Source organism: Anas acuta, chromosome 9 (assembly GCF_963932015.1).
Source record: "Anas acuta chromosome 9, bAnaAcu1.1, whole genome shotgun sequence".
In the NCBI taxonomy this organism is placed as follows: Eukaryota; Metazoa; Chordata; class Aves; order Anseriformes; family Anatidae; genus Anas; species Anas acuta.
The window spans coordinates 2,368,062-2,395,983 of record NC_088987.1 but is presented as its reverse complement, the minus strand read 5'-3'; the positions used below and the strand labels follow the sequence as shown (position 1 = coordinate 2,395,983).

At 46.0% G+C, this 27,922-nt stretch overlaps 2 protein-coding genes across 4 annotated transcripts in view; one reads left to right on the top strand and one right to left on the bottom strand.

Moving 5' to 3' along the window:
- Positions 1–87: 87 nt before the first annotated feature.
- On the bottom strand, positions 88–6,357 carry LOC137861330 (serine palmitoyltransferase small subunit B-like). Of its 3 annotated transcripts, none has more exons than XM_068692612.1 (3): positions 5,723–5,885; positions 2,534–4,783; positions 88–1,181 (listed from the first exon to the last, which is right to left on the bottom strand). In XM_068692612.1, the coding sequence occupies exon 3, from the start codon at positions 1,112–1,114 to the stop codon at positions 872–874; it is 243 nt and encodes an 80-aa protein (XP_068548713.1). In that variant the 5' UTR covers positions 1,115–1,181; positions 2,534–4,783; positions 5,723–5,885; the 3' UTR covers positions 88–871. The 3 variants fall into 3 exon arrangements, with proteins under 3 accessions (XP_068548713.1, XP_068548712.1, XP_068548711.1); XM_068692611.1 differs by lacking the exon at positions 5,723–5,885 and adding an exon at positions 5,901–6,357 and having other exon boundaries at positions 90–1,146; XM_068692610.1 differs by having other exon boundaries at positions 90–1,146; positions 5,723–5,882.
- Positions 6,358–22,257: 15,900 nt separating this feature from the next.
- The window catches only part of PPM1L (protein phosphatase, Mg2+/Mn2+ dependent 1L), a 59,384-nt gene continuing 53,719 nt past the window's right edge, over positions 22,258–27,922 (top strand). The window contains exon 1 of the mRNA XM_068692606.1: positions 22,258–23,136. Within this exon, the coding sequence (XP_068548707.1) occupies positions 22,738–23,136 (399 nt within the window). The 5' untranslated portion in view covers positions 22,258–22,737. The remainder of the gene's footprint in view (positions 23,137–27,922) is intronic.

The window sequence follows — 27,922 nt, the reverse complement described above, 5'->3', positions numbered from 1 at the left end:
ACCAGCTGGCAGCATAGGCACGTCGTGCTTCAAAGATGAAGGCATGGACTTGAAAGGAGCCGACTGTAGGATGCCCAGGATTTTACTTACAAAATCTGAACTCTCAGGAGCTCGTGTTCCAGACACTATTCAACAGGAAGAGTGTAAAACATCCCCACCGCAACTGACCGTGTAGTTTAGTGTTTTGCATACGAAACGTGTGCTTTACCAGACTTTTAAAAGTAAAACAATTTTTTTTTAAGTCCAAGAAAATCAAAATTTTATTTTAAATTTGTATGGAATTAACCCCCTACATTTTCAATAAATCAACTGTGTTGTTTACATAATGGTAACGAACCAGTCAAATAATTCACCGCTAAATAATTGAGGCAAATGGAATAAATACTAAGATCATCACATGTATATATACGTACCAAGACTAGTTACATGGAAGCAGCTTATGGTTGTAAAATGTCATACAAAATCTTTCATGTATACATCTTTCCCGTCAGCAAAGCTGTGGCGGACCAGACCAAATACATGCTGTGTCATTTCTGAAGGTGAAAACTCCATATCCAAGCAGCTCTCCCTGGAATAATAATATATGCAGCACAGTCGTTTCTGTACCAAACCCAGCTCCATAACTCCAGCCAGTCTTTAAAACTGAAAGCTCTTTAAAAAGCAGTCAGTCAAATGATAAAAACAAGGACTGGTTGAAATAGTTTTGGCAAAATAATTTGCTGTCACAGAGCCCAGAACACAGAAGAAAACTAAGAGATACTGCGGAGTAAAACAGTGTTTGCACATGCCCTGAACCTGTCTTTCTAAACAGAAATGGAGTGTTAAAAAAAAACACTTCTTGGATCCAGAAGCCAGTGTCAGGTTGCCAGTGTTACTTCACAATAGAAACAGCGTTCTCATGTTGGTTTCCAAGCAAGTGCAAGAAGAATTGGAAAGCCGTGTTAATGTGGACGGGGATAAAGAGGTAAGCAGTGTACGAGATCATCACCAGCATGGTGATGTTAAAAGTGTAGAAGAGAATTTTTTCCCAGGGCTCCATGAGGTAGCTGCAGGTGATGAGCTCGAACTGGCAGTACAGCCAGTACAGATAGTACTTCATGCTCTTAAAATCCATCTTCGCCTCTGAGCAGCTGCTGGAAGTCTTCTCTATGGCAATAAAGGAGAGTTAGTAGAATAGAAACCTTTAAAACAGGGAAAAAAAGCCTTTGTATATATCATAATATTTATATATGAATAAAATATATCGCAAAAATATGTGTGTGTATAATATATATGTATAGTATATATCAATATATCATTAAAATGAAGAAGAAAAAAGTCTGTCCTATAGGCAGCACCTCCATCCTATTCGGTTTGTTCAGACTGACCAGGTTTGGTAAATGATAATTTAAAACCCAAGAGAGCTGAAATCCCAAGACCACAAAACACCTTAAAGCACAAAAGATGACACCAAATAGAGACAGCCTACAGTGAGCCATTCTTTTACCCTGTCCCATAAAAAGCTCCCTTTGCACTTCTTTTTCCCTTTCTGCCTTCACTTCTAAGTCCCATCCAGACCACTGCACAATGGGAGCTGCACCAAGGAGACTCCGCAGACGGCTTCCCAGAAACTGGTTACCCAATAATTGCTACGGGTTCATTCTCCAAACCAAGCTACTTTCATAACTTTGCCTTGAGCTGGATTATTTCAGACTCTGTTGAAGCAGCTTAATTCACAAAGCGCTCATCCCTTTCTCTTCACCGGTCATGGATTCTGAGGGGGAGCTTGGTGGAGGTCTGGTTTCTGCCACTGCAGCTGGAATTTTAGGTCTAACTCTGCAGCTGTCACCGGAGGACAAACTGGAAGTGTGCAGAGTGCTGCACCTACAGAACTACAGCACCAAGCTGTGCACGGACCGTGCGGCTCCTGCTGCAGCAGAGGCTGGTACAAGAATAAGAACATACACGTTTATTTTAAAGCTTTGTGTTCAGACTGATGCTAATCGTTATTCAGTGATACATCCAGTAGCTATGAGAGGAATACAGAACCGGGGAAGTGAAAGGAAATCGGGACTAGTTCGGTTACTGGTGCTTCCCTTCACTCAATACGAGGAGACAAAACAAAAGCTGCAATTCCCCACTTTTTAATTGGGAAGTTAGAACTTCTGGTGGTGTCAAGAGTGTGGAAAAAATCCCATCCCACAGAAATTAGATAAAATTTCATAGATCTAGATAGAGATTTTATCCCAACATAAGCCACTTCTAAAGCTGTTAGAGAAGCTTTGCCTTTTTTTTTCCATTTTACTCCCATAGTCTCTACATTTCTTCCCCACAGGTGAGATAAAATAGGTAATGCTTCAGTAGTTAAGAATTATTATTAACTGCTTTTAGTAATATCCTTACTCTGTCAGCCACACTTCTGCGCATTACAGGCAGTTTTTGCTCCATCAAATTACACTTAAGCCTCTTACCAAAGAAACGCATCACCAACCTACCTTAAGGAAAGGCTTTTCTTACAAAAAAAGGGCGCAGATTCTGTAAAATTAGGACTTACCCCTTCACCTCTCCCTGCTGCCAAAACGTTTGGATGTGAGCTGCTTCCCGACGCTCCTGCCTCCTGCAGCTGAGTGGCTGCCCCACACATGGAGCTGCAGAGACAATTACCTTTGATCCTCAATTACAGAGTGTGGCCTCCACACCCCGCCCCTCTCCACTCTTGCTGAAATCTCCTCTGGCCAAAGCTCTGCCTTATGCAACAAGGACACCCATCGCCTGGCTCGGCACCACGCTCCAGGCAGCGTTCATCTGACAATTTGGACGGAGTCAACGCTGAAGATCTGCGGGGAGGTAGGAACACGCCAGGCTGGAACACACTTTTTAGGAGAATCAGCCCAAAATGTTTACAATTAGTGTTTTCCCTCGTTACAAATCTCAAAAACTCGACCTCTGCTCCTTGTGGGACATCACAAGGCAGCTGTCCCGGTTCCTACAAGGTGCAATTTGATGTCTGTGCAGAGCTGTGGTGTCAGAGTCACGGAGCCACAAAAATGCAGCTCAATTACCATGTCACAGGAAAGCCTCGGGTGAAGCCACCACCTCCTGCAGCCTCGGCTTGAAACCCCTTTCAGAGAGCCCCCAGCCCTCGCTGTGTCGGTGTCCCTCCAGGCCTGCTCCGGGAGCAGCAGGGTGGCAGAAGACGGGGCTGGGATTTGGGTGAGGAAAGGCGTTAAGTTTGCCTTAAAAACGCTGCAGAATTAAACCAAGCCGTGAGTGCTCGAAGCATTTTAATGATCTAATTTGACAAGTAAATTAGGTAGAGATCTGCATAATACATTATGTTCCAAACTATCTGCCTGCAGTCAAATCATCTCCAAATATGAATCAGCTTCATTGGGGAAGAATATGCCACAAGCAAGGTTCGGGCATCCTTGCCGCACCTTCTTTCTTCCCTTAGCAAACAGCCTGGGCTGATCTGTTAGGAAATGCCGACCTTCTCCCACAGCCTTTTTATTTCCATGCTTTCCAACAAAATCAGGCTTTTTTAATTCAAAACCTGCCCGGTTCGCAGGTAAGTTTCAGAAGTGGTAAACCAGTGCCTCCGGCAGCAGTTCCGATGCCCCATCCCGGCAACTATTTTCCCCCAGACCTCCTCAGCTGGGTATTGCAGCAGAGCACTGGGGGTGGGAGGAGGCATTTTTAGGGTTTTCCCAAACACAACCCTGGAGCAGCGCCCGCATTTTGGCAGGCCAGCGTTCTGCTCCATTTCGCTCACCCTCCGAAACAACGCAGAGAGCGGAGCCCTGGCTCTTTGCTTTGCCTCTCACAGCTCCACGACCATCGAAGTTTTCCCCCGAAGCCAGAAGCCGTGGAAGGGGTCGGTGGCGGCGCAGGAGCAGAGGCCTGCTCACAGGAATGAAATGTTCGGCTCAGCAGAATCCAGCCGTGACGTGATGCTGTAAGCACGGCGGTGCAAAGCCCCAGGCGCGCTCTCCTCCGTGCTTTCTGTGCAGCCACTCCTGCTGCTTCTCCCAGCTTCTACCCCGGGGGGGAGCAGGAACTGGTGAATACCTTCCACGGTTCATAATCACGCGTATGGCTTCATTCAAAGTACAAAATGTGCCTGGAATGCCTACCTTTTGTGCCAGCATTAGCCTACATGCTTAAAGGTCCTTTTATCTCACAGAGAATAACTAGAAAGAGCCTTCAAGACTAAAAACAAACAAACAAAAACCCACACTGTACTTGGTGATACACAGATGGGTGACTGGAGATGCAAGGATAAAGCCTTTTATTGCAGAGTGGGTTTGCTGCAGCTCCGAGGAGCAGCAGAGACCTCCCCAAAGAGCCCCCTGCCCGGAGGGGTGCCCCCGTCCCCTCTTGAACCTTTCCGGAGCCGTGCGGAGCCTTGGCTGCAGCTCTCCGACACAGATGCGTATCTGGAGTCAACTTATCTGTGCTCCAGGAAACCTGCCCCTGACTCACAGCGTTGCATCAACACAAATTTGCATTAATCTGGCAAAGGGGAACGTGAGGAGGGCAGGGTAATGTCATGAAGGCTTTATTGCAAATTCCTGAGAGCCATCACCAGTCACCCTTCCTCCTCCTTAACTAGCAGTGTCCAGCTCTGGGGTTATTTCATTACCAAACCGGTCGCTGCAGCTGCTGGTGGAACAGAAACTGGGGATGGGAATGCACGCAGCAGGCTGCTGGGCTCAGCCTCCCTGAGCCCCACACCTCCATCCCGCGGCGTCCTGCTGAGCTGTCCCCTTCTCAGGCCCTCTTCTCCCTCCGATGGTGTGAGCACCTGCAAGGCAAGGATTTAGGGATGTTAGCCTCTGCACAAGCTGATCCTGCAGCCGCCAGAAATGACGGATTCTGGTGGTTTTCAGGCCTTTTCATGCTGTTGCCCAGGTTTGCACCGAGGCAGGCGGGTAATTAAATACCAAAACGCCTTTTTACTGCTGCTCGCTCTGGTTTGCAGGCAAACAAAGTTGAACCCAGCCACATAAAAGGTTGTGCAGTGACACATCACTCATTCCTTTTAGCATGGGAAACGTGAATTAAAAGATCAGACCAGAAACATTCAAAAGAAATCACCAGCCCCCTCTTCATCTCAGTGAGGCTCCCTGTAGGATAAAGCAGAGACTTTTGGTTTACGCAGGATTTAGCAGATTAGCTCCATAAGCAGAAATTTGTTTTGTTTCCCATTATTTTGTGCCTTACAATGGGATTCTCTGAGGTCTAAGAAGGAATAAACCCACCCTGAGTGATTCTTTTCCATGCCCAGCTGAAATTGGTCCTGGGTTAAAAGGTGTGGTACAGGGGAGTGCAGAGCTAAGGGTAGGGGAAGGAAATAAACCTCATTTCTGGAGAAAACCAAGCTGAAAATGCCTGCCATGGCTCTGCCTCACACCTGAAGGCTGCAGGAAATGATTTATCTGCCCATTTAAAATTAAGACAGTAGAAAATAATTGAAGCAGAAACTTAAGGCGATCAGGGCAGTTTTCTCTCTGATCTGCCCCATGTCTGCCCCACACAAAGCAGGACCCAGACAAGCTGGGTTCGTCATTAAAGCACCCTTGAGTTCCTTTGATCCCTTTTGGCTCCAGCACCATTTGGAAGGCCAGCTCGGGGCTTGTTCCTGGTGTCGCTCCTATCACAGGCTCCAGAAACAAGGCTGCCTCAGTTTGAGCTCTTGCAGCTGCAGCTCTGAGTCCCTAGCACGGTTCTGCTCCACACCAACCTCCTCCTGCCCTCTCCCTTGAAATCGGGAACGTGGCCAGGCCTGGCAGGACACAGCCGTGCTCTTCTCACCCAGCCACAGGTGCTGGAGGAAGGAGGGGATGGAAACACCCCCCAGGGGGCAGGAGATGCTGGGAGGCTGGGCAGGCCAAGGCAGCCGAGGCTAAGATGAGCTTCACCTGCTGTGGAGTCACACCGCCGGATAATTTGCTCGCAAACGGTGGCGCCAACCTCCTCCCATGAACATCTGCAGCTTCTGATGCTTATCCTGCGTCCTCAGGACACCTGAGCACCAGCTTCGCAGCACAAAGAAAGCCAGGGATAAGGAGGGGCTCCTACAGTGCGATGTCAGCCTGAGCTGCCAACAACATCACGCTGCAGCAGAGAGCCAGAAGAACCCACGCCGCTGTTCTTGGAAAGGAGCAAAAATGCCCTGTTGTGAAGAACAAGCCAATTCTTCGAAAGGCTCTGCTCTGCATGATGTAAAATACCTGGCATGTGGATCCACGCACCCGGGCACACAGGTTTAGCTGCCGTGGTATCGCCCCTGGAATCAGGCTGTCAGACACCCACAGCAGCACAAGATGAGGGCTGCATCTTGATGGGGACTGTATCTTGATGGGGATTGTATCTTGACGAGGGCTGTATCTTGATAAGGAATGTGCCTTGGCTCCAGCTTATAGGCCATTTGTAATGCAAATAACGTGTTTTCATTATTACATTGTTGTCTGCCTGAATCATCCAATTTCCCAGCATGGTGCTTCACACCTGGTTAGACCAGTTCAAGAACTGTTTTAAGTCTGCATCAAGACATATGTTTAAGTTAGTGAAACCATGGACACTAATGATCTCCAAAAGCATAAGGAATATACATAGCAGGCCCAGAAGGATCAGGGACACACTATTTTGGTATGATGTAAGATGAGTGTTTGTGGGCTTCAGCCCACCAGTGTCCCACCAGTATATCAATCGCTCCTGCAGGGCAGTCTGCTCAACTGAGCATGGTGCATTTAGGGATAGAAAAGCTAAGGAAGCCTCCGTGATCCTGGATCAAGCAGCTAAGCTCTGTGCTTTCTCTCTTGATGCTTCTCTGGGCAACGTTCACCAGTTACAGGTCTTTTCTCTGGTGTTGTCGATGCTGTGGTGTCACTCAACGTGTGACTGATGTTGTTTCAGGTGCAAAGCAATTATAACAGAAACGGAAAAGCTGCCTAAAAAGAGTTTAAAATGTTGAACTGTACAAATAAAAAGCCACAGCTGGGTTCCACAGCTGAGTGCACAACATGGGGCTGAATGGGGAGCTCTCCTATGACCAAGATTTTCCTGTTCTGTAATTCCTAGAATCATTTTTGAGTTTTAATTTAAAATAGGGCTAATACACCACTTGCTATCTTGCAGACCTTGAGCACAGGATGTATGAAAAACAGACTGAGAGAGCTCTCACTGTTCCCGCTGAGGAGAAGAAATTTCATTCAGCTTTTAATAGAAAAATAGGTGTGCATACAGCAAACAAGATGCACAGTAACAGTCATATTTGTGAGAAATAATGTGCCCTGTGAAATTTAGGCACAGTGGCACAGGATGGGAATCAGAGGCTTTGCATTAGCACTGGTCAGGGACATCATATCCTCCTGCACTGCCTTCTCCTCTTGTTGCTTCTCCCTTCCTCATTCACATCAGCCGTGTGTGCACCTGTGGTGAACAGTCAGAGCACACATTTCAGCGATATACTTCAATGAAACTCCACCTTTAATTAAGAACTCTGAAGCTGATTCAGGTGTCCTCCTGCAGCAAAACTGAGCCTGGAGAAATGACAGAAAGGTAACGCAAACTTCAGCTGTGCTGCTGGCAAATACAATTGTCTGCCACATGTGTGCGGAGCAGAGCACTGCTATACATAGGCTCCGGGTGGCAACAGCTGCGGTCCCCATGTGCTCCGTTAGCATTTTCACCGCATTTCCAGGAAGGCGCTCAGCTGCCTCCTTCTGTCAGAGGCAGCGAGGGAAGCCCAAAGCCTTCACGACCTAGCCCAGAAGCAAAACAAAACAAAACAGTGGGCAAGGATTAATTTTAAATCATCATAGCATGTAAAATTCGTCATAGATCCCCTGTCTAATGCTGAAACCACAGGAGCTTGGTGTATGGAAAAGAACATCACAGTTTGGGAGCACTGAAAGGACTCCAGGTGCTGTTTGCATGGTGTTTGCGCCCAGGAGCACCAAGATCCCCGCAGCAAGAATCAGCCGGCCATCAGCAGGTCTAAGGACTGTGTTTTTGGGAGGAAAGACAAGTGACTTGAGAGCTAATTTTTTAAGAGAATATGCAGGATAGAAGGATGAGCTCGGTGATGATGTCTTGCTGTCACTAAGGTGTGCCTTAAAATCCCCAAACCCACGTCCCTTCACAGGGAAGAAGAATGATTCTCATTCACGCCTCAGTTGGGACGTATAAAGCCTGCCTGAAGGTTTTATCACGTTAAGGGAAGATTTCAGGGCTGAACTAGGCGTTTCAGCCCAGCCCAGCACCACATCCAGCTGCAGCCAGACTCAGTCTCGCAGGCACGGTGTCCCTGTGAGGCGGGAGCCCTTGCTCCTCACCTCGCGAGGGGATGGTGAGTCATAAATCAAACTCAAAGGAAAATAACCACATAAAAACCTCGTTCAGGTCTCAGCTCTCTGCTACAAAGCAGGGAGAGGACCCGACGTGAAAAAAATCTCCTCAACACGCCCCGCTCCCCACAGCCCTGCCGGCCCCTGGCCGCCTCAAAAGCCCCGCTGTGGCAGCTGCCTACAACTCCCAGCAGCCCCCTCGCCAGAGAGCCGCGCATGGAGTGGGCGGTGCACCGCAAAGGCTGCTGGGAGTTGTAGTTCCGGGAAAAGGGCGGGAAAAGGGCTCCCACAGCAAGGCGCAGCGCGGGCTACGGGCACACCGTGAGAGGAAAAATCCAGCGTGGGCATAGCGGGAGGGAAAAAATTGTGTCTGCGTCGGTGACGGAGTAGGAACAATCGTACAGAGCACAGAAATTCCTTGTTGTAGGGTTTTTACTGTTGTCACTGCATCCCCTCACCTCACAATCTGTCCAGCCCAGAGCCAGCAGCGAGGTTCCATGTGAGTTTCAAGTGAATTTCACTTCTGTTTTTTTTTAAGATTACATTTTCCTCCAACTAAGGCAGCAACACTTTCCAAAGAGTGTGGTTTACTTACATGAGCCTGTGTTTTTCACCTCAGGTGGAGTGACAAACCCAGAAGGCCAGCTGCTGCCGTCACGCGGAGCCCTGCAGGTAGACCGTGCCCATAGCTTTGGTACGTTGCTTTGCACCATACCCATGTACTTGCTGAATAGAATTCAAATTAGCTATAAGAAGAGGAAATCCCAGGTAAAAATCTAATCAGGCATATGTTTTTTATAACTATACAATAATTTATTTAGAGTTTTATGAGGAACAAAATCACTCCTGCCTTCCCTAAACAATCCATTGGAAAGGCAAATGTGCAGTCAGTGTGGCACGGAGGTCTCTGGAGGAGTTCAGTACCACAAAGTATTATGCACTTTTCTGTAATTGCTTTAAAAAGTCATATTCGATTGTGTTAGCAAACACATTTGCTCTTTTTTTTTTCTTTCTGTCTAGACACAGGGATTTTCACTGGAATAAAATTTGTTGGTGTCTTTCTGATTTTTTTGTTTGTTTGTTTTGTTTTGTTTTGTTTTCTGCATTTTTTCCTTTAATTTTGAAGGAGATTGTTGCAATTCTAGCATGGATCCATCCTTGCCTCTTCAAACACTGGGTGTAGGTTCTCCTCGGTGTGCAGAGCTATGCCCAGCTGAATGGTCCCTCCAGAGGAACCGGGCATACGACCACAACTGTGGACATGAATAATTTGTCAGGTTGAGGAACCTAAATCAGATTTACAAAGATGTTTAATGCATTACTCACATTTGTCTTTAAGAGGTTTTAGTTTTAAATATCTTTGAGCTATAAATATTAGAGTAGAAATGGCATGTTCGCTTGGTTACTTATTCTCTTTCAGTGAAATCCTGAATGGATTGAATCCTATGTGGAATAAATAATGTAAAAAGTGAAAATAGTACAAGGGGAATGCACTAGGAAACAGTATGATTAATCTAAATCATACATATTCTTTCAAGTAGGACAGATCAGTCAGCGTATATGAGCTTTATCTAAAGCCTATTTCAAGTTTTAACCTTCACCGATGTCATCAAATTAAAAGTATTTGTAACTTTGTATGCACTAAATTTTCTTTTCCCCTATACTATAAAAATTATTTTTTAATCTATGCTGCTATATGAGGAGAAAGGATAATCTATGTACTGCCGAAAGGAAAAATGTTGTATAAATGACATATAACAATAGACAAATTGCTATAAGTTTATCTTCTGCTTAGAGACTATACCAGGCTGCTGCCTCTTGGGTGCCTTTTATAGGACAGAAGATAGCTCTCAGTGAAATTTAATCTGCAATAGGAGGAGCATAGAAGACAATTGAAGACTAAGGAAATCAATTGTTTTGTGAATTGCTGACTCCTAGGAACTAGAGAATTGAACATCCTAACACTAGCATGAAAGTGGGAACAGGGATGCTACCCAAATAAAGAACAGGGATTTGTATCTTTCCAGGCTGAAACAATTAGTCACTGCTTCCTACAGAACCCAGAAGGCAATAACCAGGCCATTTCAGCCCAGCAGATCCCACCTCCCACTGGCAGGTCTGAGCTCAGCTCGCAGAGAGGATCGTGCCCGTGCTTTGATCAGCATCTCTGTGCTCCCAAACAGCTTCCAGCTGCAAAGCAAAGCAAAGAGGCAGCAGGAGGGAAAATGCCAGCACGCTGGGGCCGGCTGTGCACCACAGAGGCAGCTAAGTCACCTCACGCTGCCGTCGAGCCCAGTGCTGGGGGCTGCAGGCATGTGTTTGGCAATTGCCTCATCACGGTCAGCAGTGCCTGTCACTGCTTCCAAAGCACAGTGCTTGAGGAGTCAGTGTCACCTTTTCTTCTTGCAACACTAATTAATTGGACTCCACACTGTAACAGGCACAAAGGATGTTTGTGAATCTTACCGTTGCCCTGTAGCCATAAAAAAATGCATCTCAGGACAGGCAGATTGAGCAGAAATGTTAGAATTAATTAGCTAAATTAGCAGATAAAGCAGTTTCTGAATTAGGACATTCATACTAGCTCCTTAAAACTATCTATGTGCCCCAAGAAGATACGCTTCTCTTTTGCCAAGAATTTTTTCTCAAACTTTTTACTGTGGCACATAAAGGGGAAAAGGCTTGTTTTCAGGTCTAATGAACAAATTTTGGCATTAAAGGATAACTTCCAATATGGGAGACACTTGTAAGTTTGAGTGTGTCAGACAGTTGAATCTGCAACAGAATGCTTCAATTTATGTTCAGAATTAATTTACCACCCAGAGGACTAAAAGTTTAGTATTTTAAAAGATCTATGAACAATATTTAGCCTGCAAAGTTGCTACATATACAAAGTGTTGCCTCTATGTTTGTTTGTTTCTCTGACTTCATTTACTTTTCATCCAGTCTTTCTACATAAGATGCTTTATAAAACACCAGGACTAAAATACACAGAATTGCACCCTCATATTTTGCTTAACAATGCTGCAGTTCACTGTTCTCCAGGATCCATGGATTTGAAACTCTCATACAGCTTTTTTATGTTAGCTCCATCTATGCTTTGCAGTAGCACCTAACAGAGAAGTGGATCCATCTCGTATTTTATTCCTATAAGGTCCAGATAATGAAGTTGATTAATGGTGAATGAGAATTTGAGCCATTTTTTTTTCTTAATCTTTATGACTTTTCTATCAGAAAACAAGTCCTGCATTTCTGCACTGTCAAGATAATCAGTGATGCTGCCTCTTTATTCATATTTTTTTGACAGAGGTTCAGGCATTTTCCCGTATCTGAATTCTCTTTATTTAGATATTTTTACGTGCCCCAGTTTCTCTAGGACTATGGCATAAGAAACGGGGCTGTATTTTCAACGTAATTCCCAAATCACCCCTGACAAAAAATTTGAAGGATTATTAGAACTGTTCTAGAAAACTGCAGGAAAAATAAAAGGAATATAAACATACCCACAGCTTGTCATTTACAGCAATATCAAAACAATCTGACTTCCCACTATTACACACTTGATTCGTACGTATGCACGTGTGGCAGAACAGTGTATATTATTCTAGTGTACGATAACACCATGTTATTTTGTCAGCTTTAGCAGTATTCCTATAAAACACTCTTTTTTGTGTGTGTGTGAAATTTCTTGGGTTTTATTGTTGCCTTCTGAAAACTTATGTCATACTGTTGCAAGGAACTGATTTACGGACCAGCCAGGGTAGCTTTATTTTCAGTGTAATTAAGCACTACCAGTGGGCTACTATCTTTTATACACATACCTAAAAGGTGGCTTCACAAGCAACAGCATACTGGCGTCATTGAACACGACAGTAAATGGCCTCGCTTCCATGGGAAGAGAAATAAATAAGTGAGAGCAATGAACACAAAGCAGAACCAGTTAAATGCCCTCTGGAACATTTTCATTCAGCTCTGGTTCTCTGTAATTTAATCCTCCTTTCAGTTACGTTCAGCAACTTTTCACCTCGGAGTGATCTGCCAAAGCACTGGGTCTTTGAGCCAGGTGGTCTCATTTTGAACATTTTTCTCTGTGTTTCTCTTTGTATCCTTCTCTTATTAATAGCCATTTGTCAATGTAGAATTTTCAGAATTTTAGTATAGATGTAAAAATATCTTCTTTTATATGTATCCGTCTTTATGATTAATAACAAAAATGTAGTGACAGGCCTAAAAAGACTGATTCCATTCAAAATCATAAAAGGATTTCATCCCGCCTTCTGATCTGGTGTTAAATGAGGACATTTTCCATTCTGAAAGAATGAGGCATTGCTACTCCACATAAACGAAAATCTGAGCTCACAGTCTAATTTAATCCAAAAAGGGAAGAACGGCTCCTGCTTGAAAAATGCAGACGTGATCATCAAATGACAGATAAGGTCAGTGGGAAGTCATATCTTAGAAGGAGACTAAACCAAAGGATTTACAGATGCAAGGTGGTATTTACTGTTAACTTTTACAGTGTAAGTAAACAGAAACGTTTCTCAGCAGGAATTAGTACTCAGAGGTTAGCTTTTGGATCTTCATGGATTTATGAACCATGTTCAATTATGTTTTTAATTCTTCCCTCATACACAGCACTTTATCACCTTCCCACCTATCAAAGCACCATAAAAATAGGACTCTGCCACTCCAGAGAGACTTTTTGTTTCCAGACTTCACAGACTTACTATTAAAGCCCATTTCATGTTTCATAAATTTTTATATCAAACGTTCATCCCTGGCTTGCTTTCCTATCTGGATGACATACTGGATCCTATTCTGAAGATAAATTAAATCCTTTCAGCCATATTTCCCTCATTCCAGATGTAGCCCTAGAGAATCTCTGTAAAATATCGTTTGACAGGGAGAGAAAACAAAGCCCATTTTGAAAACAAAGGGCAAAATTATCCAGTTTGTCTTATTGTTAGTTATTGGAATCCTCTTCAGTGTTGCTAATATCAGTGTTGTAGTTGTTGCTTTCCTGCCTCTACAGACGCAGAGGTCAGTCAGTAGGTAGGCTTCTAGTCAGGGACGTTTGTCGATACACCCTTAGCTTGCAATGGCTGGAGAAAGGGAGAGCTCTGGGCACAAAGCAGTCATCTTAACTGTAATCCTGTCACTGATTCTAATAGCAGAGCGATGTATCAGGCAGAGATTCAGATGTGGTTAAATGATACCAGCGTGTCTCTGTGAGTCATTCAGAAATTTGCATCTCATGGAAGGGATTGTGTTCGGCTTCTGGTTGTCAGATATGTCCATATGTGACATTTCAGCCAAGTACACGTAATGCAGGACTACCTGGTGTTCTTTCACATGATTCGTTTTTAAAGGATGGCCAGGGAAGCAGTTTTCCACAAAACAGTGTTAGAATTTTCAAATGCTTTGATTTAAAAAATATGTATATAGTATGAAAACTATAAAACAAATGTCAGGGATTCCTTAAATGGATATTTATAGCAACTCTGATATGTAAAATATCCTTTTAAATATTTCTGAGCAGCTAATACAAAGAAGAATCTCAGGCCGTTTTTAAAACTAGATCCTCAGGCTGTTGGGAAACAGAGCGGTGATAAGGAATTGTGTGGGCACGGTGAGAAAGCAGAGGATTTCAGCATGACAGGGGCAGCCTCCTGAACTGCTTTTGACACTGACGAAAAGTACAACGTAGCTATGCCTTTGCCCACTGTTCTTTCTACAGCCTTTCATACATGTACAGAGTTACGTGGAAAAAAAAATCCAGCTTAACAGCACAACAGCACAATTATGCTATATTTGCTTTTAAATGCACAGCTATTCACATTATTAAATACTGAAGAAAATCACCGTGAAACTAAGTTCTGTAAGAAGAACTTGTATTTAGCAACAATACAGGAGGTATGGAAAGAATTATAAACCCTTCCTCAAGTCTTTCACTAGTTTATCAATGTTTGCCTTAACAGTGCAGCACGTTGTGCTTATTCTCCCTCTGTGGTTTTGACATTTTCTTATTTATTTATTGAGGTACAATGACAGAAAACCAGGAGGTCCCCAGCTTTGAAACAAACACCACAAACAGCTACAGGTAGATCATTACCCTCAGAGCTAGTCCCATGGATTTCAGTAGTATGCATGTTCCTGAGATAAATGCAGGACAGCCATATATAGCAAAGCACACACCGAAGGTCAGCGAGACTATTTATGTGCTTAACTGCCTTTCCAGTGCAAGGGCACAGTTAAAAAACTTTAATTTTAGATTCTTCAGCAGAACTCAGCTATTTGGAGAAACAGATTTCAAGACAAGACTTAATTAAACGTCTCTTGGTATTAGAGAGGCATAAAGACTAAGTGAGCTTAATAAACTTCAGGAAGTAATGGAGCAGGTTTAGAAAATGGCAGCTGCGGTTTCAGATACATATTACTTCGCTCCAGCATAGCTTAGCCAAAGTTTAAAGCATATATGTCCATTTAAAATGAGATTTCTTCTCCTCTGCAGAGAGGTTCTGACTGGCGTGCTGTCTTCTTCTGTCATTCCTGTCTTGATATTTGCCAGCATGAAGCAGCTCAAGCCCTTGAGAACCCATTTGATTGGGCTTATAGGTTTTTATTACCTACAATTGAGTCTGCCCCAAAAGTACTTTAACTTCTTACATCTTCTCAACTTCTGAATTAAAACTTACCATAAGAGAACTGTCTCAAAATGTATTTTCCACAAGTCAACATTTACTGCCCCTGCTTCAGCTCTTTATCTGGAATTTGCCAGACTTCTCCTTACATCTCAGCAGTGCTGATTTTCTTGAGAGTGCTTGTTACTTGTAGTTTCAGGTAGAAAACGTATGAAGATGTAAAAAATAACAATCTCAAAGACTTACAAGTAATATGTTTCATGTCTTAATTATTGGAGGAAAAAAGTATGAGAGTGTTCAGTATTTTTCACCCTGGTTCTGCAGTTTCATGCGTGCTGATTGAACCAGCCCTTGAGAAAGGAAACTCTTTAAAGGGCACCAGGCTCAGAGGCACAGGAAGAGTGAGGGCTTCCATCTTTCAGGACAGGTTGTAAATACAGATTGCTTCACTTCCAAAGAGCATTGTGATTCAAGACTCCTGTGAATTTTCAGATCTAGAGAGGCCAGATAAAGGAAAGCAATATAAGGAAATAAATGTGCACACAGCCCACAGATTCTGCACATTATGCTATGTTTTGTGTTTCTATCCTCAGATACATCAATTCAGGAATTAATTCCTGCTTGGGAACATAACTAGCAGAACTCAGATTTTGGCTGGTAGCCCAGCTCCTCTCATATAAGTGCATCAACCCTCTCCAGTTCCATTTCCAAAACCATAGCACCACGTATTTGTTACACAGAAAGCGCTGCTAATGTTTAGCAAAGCTCTGAAATTATTTCTCAAATACTTTACTTTTTCCATTACGGCAAGGAGCAGGAAGGAGAAGCAGTTTTATCTGCACAGCTATCTGGTTTTAGTTCTAAAGTGAAGGATTAATTCTAACACGAAGATGTTTCTGCTCAGTTGATCCGCTTATCCCGAGGTACATTGCTGATGCTGAAAAGTTCAACGAGAAATGTTACGAGCCCGCAGACAAAGGGCTGCGTTTCCTTTGTGGTGTCAGAGCTGAGTGTGGTCTGTGCCCTTCTTCTGCAGCAGGTCAAGACAAAACGCAGTAGCCCTGCCCCTCTCATGCCACCCCAGCAGCACTCCAGGACATCAGAGGCACCTTCCCTTTACTTTGTGTCTCTCCTTCGTAACTCCCATGAGCAACAACAAGCAAGATTCCTAAACATCCACTGTGCCTCAGTCAGGCATCGCAGAGTGAGGAGTCTAATTGGTGTTGCAAGAAGAAAAAGTGGCAGGGCACGCTGACTCCTGAAGCACCGTGCTTTGGAAGCAGTGACAGGCGCTGCTGACCGTGATGAGGCAATTGCCAAACACACGCCTCAGCCCCCAGCACTGGGCTCCACGGCAGCGTGAGGTGACTTAGCTGCCTCTGTGGTGCACAGCCGGCCCCAGCGTGCTGGCATTTTCCCTCCTGCTGCCTCTTTGCTTTGCTTTGCAGCTGGAAGCTGTTTGGGAGCGCAGAGATGCTGATCAAAGCACGGGCACGATCCTCTCTGCAAGCTGAGCTCAGACCTGCCGGTGGGAGTGGGTCTGCCAGCTGGAAGAGGTGGGATCTGCTGGGCTGAAATCGCCTGGTTATTGCCTTCTGGGTTCTGTAGGAAGCAGTGACTAATTATTTCAGCCTGGAAAGATACAAATCCCTGTTCTTTATTTGGGTAGCATTACTCATGGATAAGGCACTGCACAGGCAACTGAGAGACAGAGCCCCTGAATAAGGAGCTGACAGTACCAGCAACTGATCAGATTACCAGCTAAGTGTCTCCAACTCCCATATTAAATAAAGTTGTGCTTATTTTCTTTGCATGCACAAGATTTGCTGGTCATTCTGGATAACACTAGCTAGCAGCAGCAACCAGTAATGACAATGAGGTTAAGAAAAGCAGGAGATACAGAACTTTATAAGGGGTTCATGGTTTAACAATGGATTCCGCTGTGGTTTTTTGTTGTTGTTGTTTTGTTTTTTAATTCTGGTTAAAAATTATTTCAGTTCCTTGGCAGAGCAGGTTTCCTGACTGTCAACTTAAAAGTAAAGGTCAGCAGAGAACAATGTTTTCGGAGATGTCATTAACTATAAATAAAGCAGTTGGTAACATCTGATAAACGGCCTCCTGCAAAGGGATGCATGAAAATACATTCCGGTCCTTCTGCGTGCTCCCTCATCCTTTGTTTGCTTCTTTCTCCTTGACTAAAGGCAGCTGCCAGTCACTGTGCGCCCTCTAAACAGACACTGTGGTTGTGGCAAATTTTGTGAGCTGTGAGCATGCTGAAACCACGGAGCCTGCATTTAGTGCTGCCTTGCTACCACCAGCGTTTCCCATACGCACGTGCAGAAATGAGTCCTCGATGGCTGGAAGCAGCAGTAGGGAAGCCCGCAGCTGTCTGAAACTCATTTTCCCATCTGGTGTCAGCTTCACAGTCTGGTGCCTCAGGAGACTTAGGATTGATGTGGGAATTAGCAGGGGAAAAAAAAAAAAAGTAGCTATAAAAGAAAATTAAAACAAAGTCATAAAATTCTCTTCTAGTCAAATGATTTTCCCCATTAAATTACGGCTCCTATGCGGCAAATCTGCATCAGGGTGAAGCAGATGGTGCCGTGGTGTGTGTATTTCACAAACTGGGAAAGAGGAGAGACAGTTCTGACAGCTGAAGGTACCAAGCCGTGCAGCTATTCTAGCACAAGCCGTGCAGTTCGGAGCTTACCAGACATATTGCCCAGGAGAAGATGGAGAACAAACAGAAAGAAATGGTTTTCACTGCAGACACACACATGGAATAGATGACACGTAAAACATCCTGGAGTAGGAGTTGTGTTTAGGATTGTTGCTTTTCTGCCTGCACCCAGCTCTTATGAGCCCAAACTTTCCTGTAGGATTCAGTGGAGCGTGGAGATCTAAACACCTCGGAGTGTCTTAGCACTAATGCCTAACAGGATTTTAAAGTCTTCTTTGTGAGTATCGCTCACAATTTATTTCACTGTTGTTGTTTTTGGTGGTGGTGTTTTCCCCTATTACTTCTGTATTTCTTGAGCTTTTGTATCTCTCTTGGAGAAGGATTTTGGCTGTGTCCCACGGACGTCAGCAAGGCTCCTTCAGTTTGCTGTGGTGGCTCGTTAGAGGATGTCTGAGTCTCTTCCTTCCCCTTCCACTTCCACAATACACGTCCCATTTGAGCCCCAGAGGTACGAGTGCTTCAGCTGGATGTACTGAACCCACCTCGAGCAAATTCCAAGCACTGGGCACAGATTTAAAAAAAATGTAATTTAAAAAATCATGAAAGTCTTACACTCTCTGTACCCCAATTAAAAATCAGCTGAGTCCACAGTTAATTTTCACTTCAGAACAGACACAAAAGGCACCCGTAACCTCAGTTCCCCTCTCATCTCAGTACTGGGACCAGCCTAGCTTGGCTGACCCAGGGATCTGCTCCAGACTGCAGCCCGTAATGTTCTGCATATAAATGTATCTGGAAGAAGTGAAAATGCAAACCTGGAATTAAAATGTATAAATCAAATTTGTAGTCTCTTGCTTAATGCAAATTAAATGGTCTACAACATAAGACAAGAAACAGCTGCTAAACTGAGTAAAAATTAATGAAGAAGAAAATTAAGATTCCTTTGTTATTGATTTTTATCAATTTGTGTTCAAATCTCAGAAAGATTTCACAAGAAGGCTGCCAGTTCATCGCTAATTCAAAGTGATTCTAAATTGCTCAGTTTCTATTTTTATTTTGCTTGCATACCTTGGAGTTCTTCATGAAAGTGGTACGTTCGTGAGGCAGTAATCTACCGGCAAATACTTTACAAACATTTCCAGATATATCCTCACCGAGCAGCGATGCAAAGTTACGCTGCTATTTAAATGAAGGCACACTTCAGATAGCAGCTTTGGCAGTCAGGATCATCTTCAGCTTTATCTGCTGGGCTTTTCTGGCGATGTTTCAGTCATGCTCCAATTCTCAGTGAATTAATCTCTGGAAACTGACAGGGAAAAAATGTGGTTTGAATAATTATGATACAGAGGAGCTAAGCAGGGAAACCTCGGAGTAAATCAATGAGAATTTCCAAGAGCATGGCACGTCCCTGGGAGCTGGACTCAGCATCAAAATTCCGGGGCCGTGCTCCCACCAAGGTCCAAGGCAAACGCTCGCTGACTTCAGTGGGAACAGTTTCATCTTTTGGTCCGTATTTCATTGCTGCCGTCAGTATTACAGCTTCTTTTTGGGTACCTTTTATGTACCTGAATCATCTGGTGTCTGGGAAATTACCAAAACCAGATTTCAGTATCAGTTAAAATTGGGGCTTTCAGTTCCCAGGTTCTCTCTGCATACATTGAACCTTCCCGACACCCCTGAGATGGGCTCCAGCTGCACAGCAATGCTCTGCTTCACGGCTGTGCCTCGGTGCGCTCCATTCCATCCCAGCCTTAATGCTTAACTAAAAGATGTTGCTAAAACACGAGGCTGTTTTCCAGGAACCTCCCCACATCCTGTGGCCCCCATTCTCACCGACACGACGTGGCCGGGAAATAAACAAAGAGCAGGCTGTGCGCGGGAAGATGGGCGGTAGTGGGGAGAGGGAATGAGAGTCATGGAAAATAGAAGAGAACAACTTATGTGGAAAATTGCTATTTTCACTCCGCATCTGCAAATGTTCCTCTTCAAGGGAGACACGAGATGAGCAACATTTCTATAATAGGATTTCTCCTGGGTTTACCAGAGGGAAGGGAGAATTTACCTGCAATGCTTGGCATTTGCTGCAACATCAAGCTCTGGAACAATGTTATAAAGTGTTGTTTATAGCAACTAAAAGAAGGGATAAAAAACTTCTCCCGACAAACTGGGTCTTTATTTACCTGTTATCAAAACTACTGCAGAAAACAGTTTATGATATTTTTATACTGCTCATCCTCTGCAGAGCTGTGTTTGTTGTGGCCAAAGAACATCCTGAGTATTTTAAAATGCCTTCCTTTAAACATCTGAGAAGAAAAGTGAGAGATACTTTGCTGCATTGCCATTTTGTTCCTCACATGCGAAAGAGACAATTTTGTAGTCATCATTCCTCCTAGTTCTTCTATCAGGATTTTATTAGCAGAAGAAACAAGGAGCTGACTGTGGGCTTTGTGGAATATTGTGGTACGTGTCCTTGTTCCCACCTGCAACAAAAGGACAGACCTGCCACCAGTTACACCTCTGTGCTCTTCTGAGCTACGCCAATAGTATCACTAAAATCAGTTTGCATAAAGAGTAAATTATTATTATTTTTTAAGTTGTCATTGTAAGCATCTTTCTGTGAGGCTTCTTACAACTAAAACCCTTGTTTTCCTATCACAAGCAAGGAGTGGCAATGCTGAGTGCTGGTGTTGTATAAGCTAACAAAGAGCGAGTGCCTTTTCCAATATCTCACTCTGCATTTTGATTCTAGTACCGTCAAAATTACCATGAGTAAAAGTTGGATGTTGCTGCTTTGCTCTGGCCCCAGAAGAATTTCCCATTTTATTCCCATTTTATTCCCAGCCAGGCAACACAAAACCAATACCAGTGTATTATACCACTAAAGACACGATCAATGCGTGTTTATATTAGCCGATGATTTGTTTCTGTAGCTTATGCTTGAGATCGAATGATGCCTTCACAGCTTCATGATACATGGCAGCAGCAGGAGGAGCTGTTGAGCAAGGTATGGTTGTTCCTACATGCTCGACGCATGGTATAGCGGGTACCCTAAGTGCGTTTGTGAAGCTGACTCGGGGGTTGCTTTTCTTTGCTTTCACAAGTGAACAAATGCCAGAGTTTTCCCCCCAACACAAACAAAATCTTTCAGTACCATCTGATATGCTGAATACTTAGGAAATTTTCTTTCTGATTTCCAATGTTTAAAAGAACGTGTTTGCATCTTGAAGTTCTGTTCTTCCACTGGGAGATTGGCTGGAGCAAACCGTGTAGGATTTGGCCATCACGAAACCCTCCGGTGAGCTCCTTTGCTCACTCTGGATCTGACCGCTGGGTTGTCCCACGGGTGCTCAGAACCTCCTCACTTTGCATTTCTGGTACCTCTGTGCAGGACTCGCTGATATTATCTGCACTGCTGGCATTTAATCGGCTCTGCAAGAAGTAACTCCCAGGGGAGCTGCTCTAGCGGGTACAGCAAAAAGCCAGGGAGAAGGAATTGGCGCTCTCAGGCCATACATACAAAGACAAATTGTGCAGAGGGATCTGTGTTGTACTGCAAGTGTCCCAGCCACACTAAGACATAATTTAGATAGAAATAATAATAATAATAATAGCAGAGGTTTTGTTTAAACTGAGAAATTTCGCAAGAAAAGCTCGGATTACAAACTGGGGACCCAGCTGGAAAAAAAAAACTGACCGAAAAGCTCCAGTGCTGGCGCTGTTACAAAGTTTTCTAAACTAACAGAAATAATTCCTCGGTACAACCTATTGCAGCTCCTGTGTGTCCCGATTAGCCCCGTGGTGCATGAAGCACTCGGTAGGTTAGCCACCCCGCAAGCAGCAGACACAAAGCCTTCGCCGCTACCATGTCACCAAACTGACGTGTGTGTGTCTTGGCCTTTCAGGTAACGGGCACGTGGCTCAGCTCCAGGGGACAGCGGCACGTGGGAAGATAAAGGTAAGAGAGTTTCCTGAACCGTTCACCTTTTAAACTCTTACTGGCGTGCCAGATACCGCTAAGGTTTAAAGCAGTGTTGCTGATACTTACAACATGTCGTTAACCTTCCTGCTTTTCGTAATTGGAGGTAAGAAGCAGACACAAAGAGACAAAATCATTGTGTTTGGGTTAACCAGGTCTGGGTTTGTGTCACTGATTGACCTTTGACAAGGCAGCAGGAACCCGTTCGTGTACATTTACGTGGTGCCACATTGCCCAGCGCCCCAAGGCAGCGGGGCGGGTGGACGGCAGGTGCTGGCTGGAGCAGGGTGCAGGCTGAGAGGCACTTCCAAAGGCGCGTTTTTCTCTCAAAATTTCCACTTTTCATTCTCAGCACCACTCCCACGTGCCTGCCCATCCCAGCACTCCGCCTGAGCAGCTCGGGGCTTTCTGCCTCAGCCCCGCGCCCCCACCCGCAGCGCTGAGGCCCTCCCGGCCCCAGCCCCAGGCCCAACCCCACGGAACTACATCCCCCACAATCCCCCGCGCCCCGCGCTCCCACCCCGCGCCCGCTGCCTCCCCGCGCGGGGGCCGCCGGGACTTGTAGGCGGGCGGCGGGGCCGGGCGCGGCGGAGGCGGTGGCGCCCCGCCCCGGGGGAGGGCCGGGGGGCTGCGGGGGGCCGGGGGGGGGGCGCGGGGCCAGGTGCGGCCGCTGCCTGCCCGCGGCGAGCTCCCGGAGCGCCGGCCTCCCTCCCGCCCTCCCTCCCGACCGCCCGGCCCGGGGCGGAGCGGAGCCGAGCAGCGGCCTAGGGGCGGGATCGGGCGCTGAGGGGAGAGCGGGGCCGGGCGGACAGCGACCGCATCGCACCGAGCCGGGGGGAACCGCACCGAGCCGGGCCGGGCCGCACCGGGACCGGGACCGGCACCGGGACTGGGCCGGGACGAGGCCGGCAGCGGGAGGAGGCAGCGGTGGGGAGCGGGGCTCGGGCTGGCCGCACGCCGGCTGCGCCCCGGCCGAGCATGCGGTGAGCCCCCAGCCCCCAGCCCCAGCCCCCAGCCCGCAGCCCCCAGCCCCGAGCCGCCGCCCCCAGCCCCAGCCCGGCCGCCCGGGCGCGCGTCGCATGGTGCGGGGATACCCGGTGCCGATAATAAATGATAGAGGATACAATGACTTTGCTGTCTCTGCTGGGTCGGATCATGCGTTACTTCTTGCTCAGACCGGAGACCTTGTTCTTGCTGTGCATCAGCCTGGCCCTGTGGAGTTATTTCTTCCACACGGATGAGGTGAAGACCATCGTGAAGTCCAGCAGGGATGCGGTGAAGATGGTGAAGGGCAAGGTGGCCGAGATCATGCAGAATGACCGGCTCGGGGGGCTGGACGTGCTGGATGCGGAGTTCTCCAAGACCTGGGAGTTCAAGAGCCACAACGTGGCCGTCTACTCCATCCAAGGCCGGAGGGATCACATGGAGGACAGGTTCGAAGTAATCACCGACCTGGTGAACAAGACTCACCCCTCCATCTTCGGGATATTTGATGGGCACGGAGGAGAGGTAAGTGCTCAGCTGGAAAAAAAAAGGGATGTGGGGGGAGGAGGGTTACAGGGCAAGGGACACGGTCATGTCCTTGCCTGTGAGGTTTCGGGGTTTATCTCAAGACATTGTTTGGGGGGTTGTGTCTTTCTCCTTCAGTGGTGGTGTGTGGGGGAAGATGCTCTGAATACAGAGGGAGATACTCCATTTGCTTTCTCTTTCATTACCACTTCCACGATCAGCATGGTGTGAATACGTTTGCACCCCCTCTGCCCTTTGCAGTAGTAAAGGTTTAATTGAAGCAAAAGCCGTTGAAGGTGGCTCTTACGTGCGTGGAATAACGATGATGAACACAAACTCCCCGGAGGCATCTTTTGTTACAGCGAAGTGTGGTGTGATCTGATTTTGGCAAAGGGCTAGTCTCGTCTCCCCCTCCTGTCAGGAGCTGTGCTCATCCGCTGCGTTCGGAAGGAGCGTCCTCTCCGAGCAAGGCATGTGTGCAGCCCTGAAGCTGGTTTGTGTGCGTGTCTTCTGTGCAATTCACCTTCCCTCGAAGACCAGCAAGTCACTGAGGACGAGCATTGTGTTTATGAATTGCATGTGGTTTTAACGTAATTCTAACTGTGCTGGCGTGCTGCTGCCCTCGCTAGTGGAAAGCCAGGAACACCGTTGGGAAACTTCGGGTGCGTAACCTCCAACTTCTCAGGCAGTGGTTTCCTGGAGGTTGAGCTGTGTAACGAGGGTTAGAGCTTGAGGGGGTCCCTCAGTCCTTTCAGGTGACAAATGTTGAAATTCCAGCTTCCTCCTCATTTAGCAGCGTGCCACTCAGCTCGTTGTGTAGCACGGAGCACGTCCTTCATAACTGTGGCAAAGAAATGCCGAGGAGGCGGCTCCTGTCTGACACGCCAGCTCCAGCATCCCTTACGCAAGGTAGGAAATTACCTTCGGGGTTTTGCTAGGATGACAGGAGATGGAGAGGAATGGGGAAGTTTTACATGAAAGTGCTCCTGCTGAGGAGAGGGGTGAGGCTGCGTGTGCTGCACAGCACGAGAGCCTGGCTGTTCCTCCAGCTGCTCTCATGGATCACGCAGATAAAGTCCTTCCCGAAACAGCCCTGGCAGTGACCAGACGCTAATGGAGCACCAGGATGGCAGCTGCTGTCCCTCTGAACCTCCGAGTGCTGCCGGAAGGATCCAGGCCTTAGGCACGTAATAGAAAAGCTTCTCTTCTGTTGCCTGCACAGTTGGGAAGGGGGTCATCTGTGATGCTGCTGCCCTGCAGTGGCTAGCATTTTGTCCCCTTTAAAATAAAGCAAACACGCTGGACACTGAAAATAGGCAACTTCCTAAACATCCTGCTTGTGTTTGAACCCTGGGCTCCTTTTTGGTTGGGACACAGTTGTGGCAGCCCTTAGTGGCACACTCATGCCAGGTCAGTGTTCCTTGGCCTTTGAGGAATAGCAGTAGCAACGTGTGTATGGATCTCAAACTGCTGCGTCTCTTCTCTTCAGGGAATACAACCTCTGCTGCCCGGATTGGTACATCTGGCTTTTTGTTTTCGGAGGCTTTGGGAGGGAAGGTGCTCGTGTTGCGTCTTGTGCCGCCTTCCCGGTTGTTTCACTTGTCAGCTTTCCTTGTCTGAACTGATCAGCCAAAACAAGTTTGCAGGAGTATCCCTGTTGTGTTTTTAAATGATATTCTGAGGTGGTTGCAGATAGAAGTACAACAGAAGCACTCAGATTTGGGCACTGTGGAGGAGCGATCCTCTTCAGTTTGTTTTGTATCTTCTGTGTTTCTGCCCCGTACCTGCGTACTCAGTACCTGAAATAACCCCAAACTAACACGGGGAACAGCAAGATGACAAGAATGTGCTCCCTCTATACGTCTGTCCATATATCTGTATATAGGCAGAAAGATTTTGTTATGGAGCTTGGAATCACATCCAGTAAAGCTGTTACAGTGTTCGTACAGGACCTGTGGAAAGCTCAATTATCTTCGGTATTCCGAATCCTCAGAGAACTTGTTCTAATTGGTTCAGTGGCAAAGCGTGAGGCTTTTAGAAGAAGCCTGTCCTTTGAAGGGTGTTGCAGATCTTTCTCCAAATCTTACTCAAGTTAATATTTTTAAATGTAAGTTGTCCTTTCTCTTGTTTATGTTTCTCAGAAAATCTCCAGATGTTCTCAGTGGCATCTAGAGCCACTGAGAGAGAGGTGTCTGGTCACTGGGGCACAAGGAGTTTCTACTTTTAGGTTTTATGCAAAATTGATCAGGAAAGCATGAACCGTGTGCTTTCCATACAGCCAAAGCATATTATGGAAAACTGGGTTTTATCTATGCAGGTTTTAGAGTTTTCAGTAGAAACGAGGGGGGAGAAAAGAAAGACCAGGACTGAAGAGCCTTATTTAATCGGCAGTACATAATACTGAACCTGAAGCCTCCATTTGAACTGGTTTTCTGGATGTCTTATTTTATTTTTATCTCTGTAAAAGAGACAAATGACTCTGTGGAAGGCTTTGCTTTCATGTGTAGCAAAGCCTTTGTAAAGATTAAATTTTCACTGCGCGCTCCCATTAAATGTCTCTGTGTGTAGATAAAGAACAAAGACCGGCTCATCTGCGGAGCTGCGTGTGAAACAAATTGTTCTAGATGTGGAAAAATGTTTTCCAAGTGGTCAGTGCCACGTGTGAGATGCGAACTGAGTACTTAGAGCGATGTGCAGGGGAACGTGTCCTCGTTAATTAGTTCCTGCCCTGTCAGGGTGAAGCGGAAGGGGGGTGAAGCAGAAGGGGAGCGAAGCACGATTCAAGTAACAGGAATTACTGCGTCGTGCTAATTTATGAAGATTTCTGGGCTTTGCTCAAGTACAGCCAACTTTCTGGGTAAATTCTACCCTTCTCTTATGTCAGTTGCTCTCCCGTCTTACAATTTCATCCCGAATAGGTTGGCAGCCATTTACCTCAGTTTGTGGCTGCCTTGATAAACTGATAGACAAAAGGAATTGTAAATGCTCTGTGTTCAGCTAAGGATCTGACGAGCTGCTGCAATTACCTCTTACAGGGAATCATATTTTAGGGGTGAAATGTGATGCGTGGTGTGTAGTGCAGGTTTCCTTTCTTACGAAGTCAGCTTGTCTTTTCCTGGAAGGTTGAGCAGCACTGGTGTGGCACGGGTAGAGGGCAAAGAAGCAGGCTTAGGGGGAACGAAGAAGTTTCTGCCTGGTGTCTCCCTGGATGATTCTGGTCAGAGGAGTCTGTAAGGTGACGTGACTTGGAATCAAATCAGAACCAAATAAAGCATTGGGCTGTTATCTCATCGGCCTCTTTGGGAAGCCTAAAGATGTCTTGCACGCTTCTTTTTCTTTCTCTATCGAGAAGTCTTGGGGCTGTGGAGGCTTGGAGAAGTAGCGAACTAGATAAATGATAAAATAAAACCCAATGAGCTTGAAAGCTGAGCAGCCAAAGGGAAGGGATGCTTAATCAGAATGATTTAACCACGTTAACTAGCAGTTACCACAGGGTCCCCTTTGGAGATCCTCAAGGCTCAAGCACCGGGCTGACCTGAGGTCTCAGTGCTGGACGAAGCAGCTCCGCTGCCAGCTGCAGTTTTGTGGCTGTGGCTACTCTGCAGGTTGTTTTATTGGTCCCACCGGGTGAGGACTTCTAATGTAACTCTACTGACAGTGCCTTCTGTGCTGCCTGTGCTTGTTGCAGCTGTAAACGGACGTGGATCATCACGGTGAGAAATTAAAGCTGAGTAATTGGCTCATAAAAAGTGTCTCGCTCTTTCTCGTAGCCTCCTTAGGCAGGGACATGGCAAGGCTTGCTCCTTGGGAACCCGTGCATGTGGATCAGGGCATTTTGCCTGATACAGCTGGTTTCAGAGTTGCGGAGGTGGTGTTGCAGTATGGGAAATGCACCTCTTTACTCATGGTGTAGGGAAGCCTAAATGTGAAAGGAGAGGATTTGCTGTATAAATAGCTCAAGTTTCGAACTCTACAAACCTTGCAAAGCCTTCTGTGCCGCGGGGCCTTGAAATCAGTAGCACAAACTTTTGGCAGAAGTCTCTGGTTACTGATTAACTTACCAAAAGAGAAAAAAAAATAAAAGGTGTGAAGATAATGATGAGAGCCCTTCCTAATGTTGTCCGAGACTATGGAAACGAGAGCACTGAGGTGCAGCCCGGAGCAGACGGCACCGCTCCAGCCGCGTTGCAGCGAGCCCGCCGCGTGCGTGCCAGGTGGGTGAGGTGTGGGGAGAGCTGAGCAGCCCTGAGTCGTCCTCGCAGAGCGCGGCAGCTCCTCTGGGCTCTGCACGCCTGCGAGTCGGTGCTTGTGTTCCTGGCAGTGCACGGGATTGACAACCTGAGCTCCCGTGTGCATAGGCCACGCTGTGATGAGCGTCATCTTCTCAGCATTGATGGGGGGAAATTTCTTCTGCTTAACCGGAGATGGTAGTTGCCAGTTGGAAGGAAATGCTCGCCTCCTACCAAATATGGGTTAACAACAAGTGAATGACTTCATCTTTGGTTTCGTTTCTTTGTTTGTTTGCTTTCATTTGGTTTGTTTCTGATCCTAATAGCAAAAGGTGTTTATGCTGGGAAGAGAAAGCTGAAAGTTCTGTTAGTTTTCTTTTCTTTTCTTTCCTTTTTTTTTTTTTTTTTTTAATTTGGGATCTGTTAACTAACTCACACCCTGTTCCTCTGATACAGATCTACTTAAGCAAACTTAGCAATGAAAATGTGTCTGTTGTACTTCTGAGCAGAGGCCATTGAGGATTAATGGCTTGATATTTAAAAAAAGAAACGTAGGA

Excerpts from the sequence above, each read along its gene's own strand:
- LOC137861330 (XM_068692611.1), bottom strand. The coding sequence starts at position 1,114 with ATGGATTTTAAGAGCATGAAGTACTATCTGTACTGGCTGTACTGCCAG.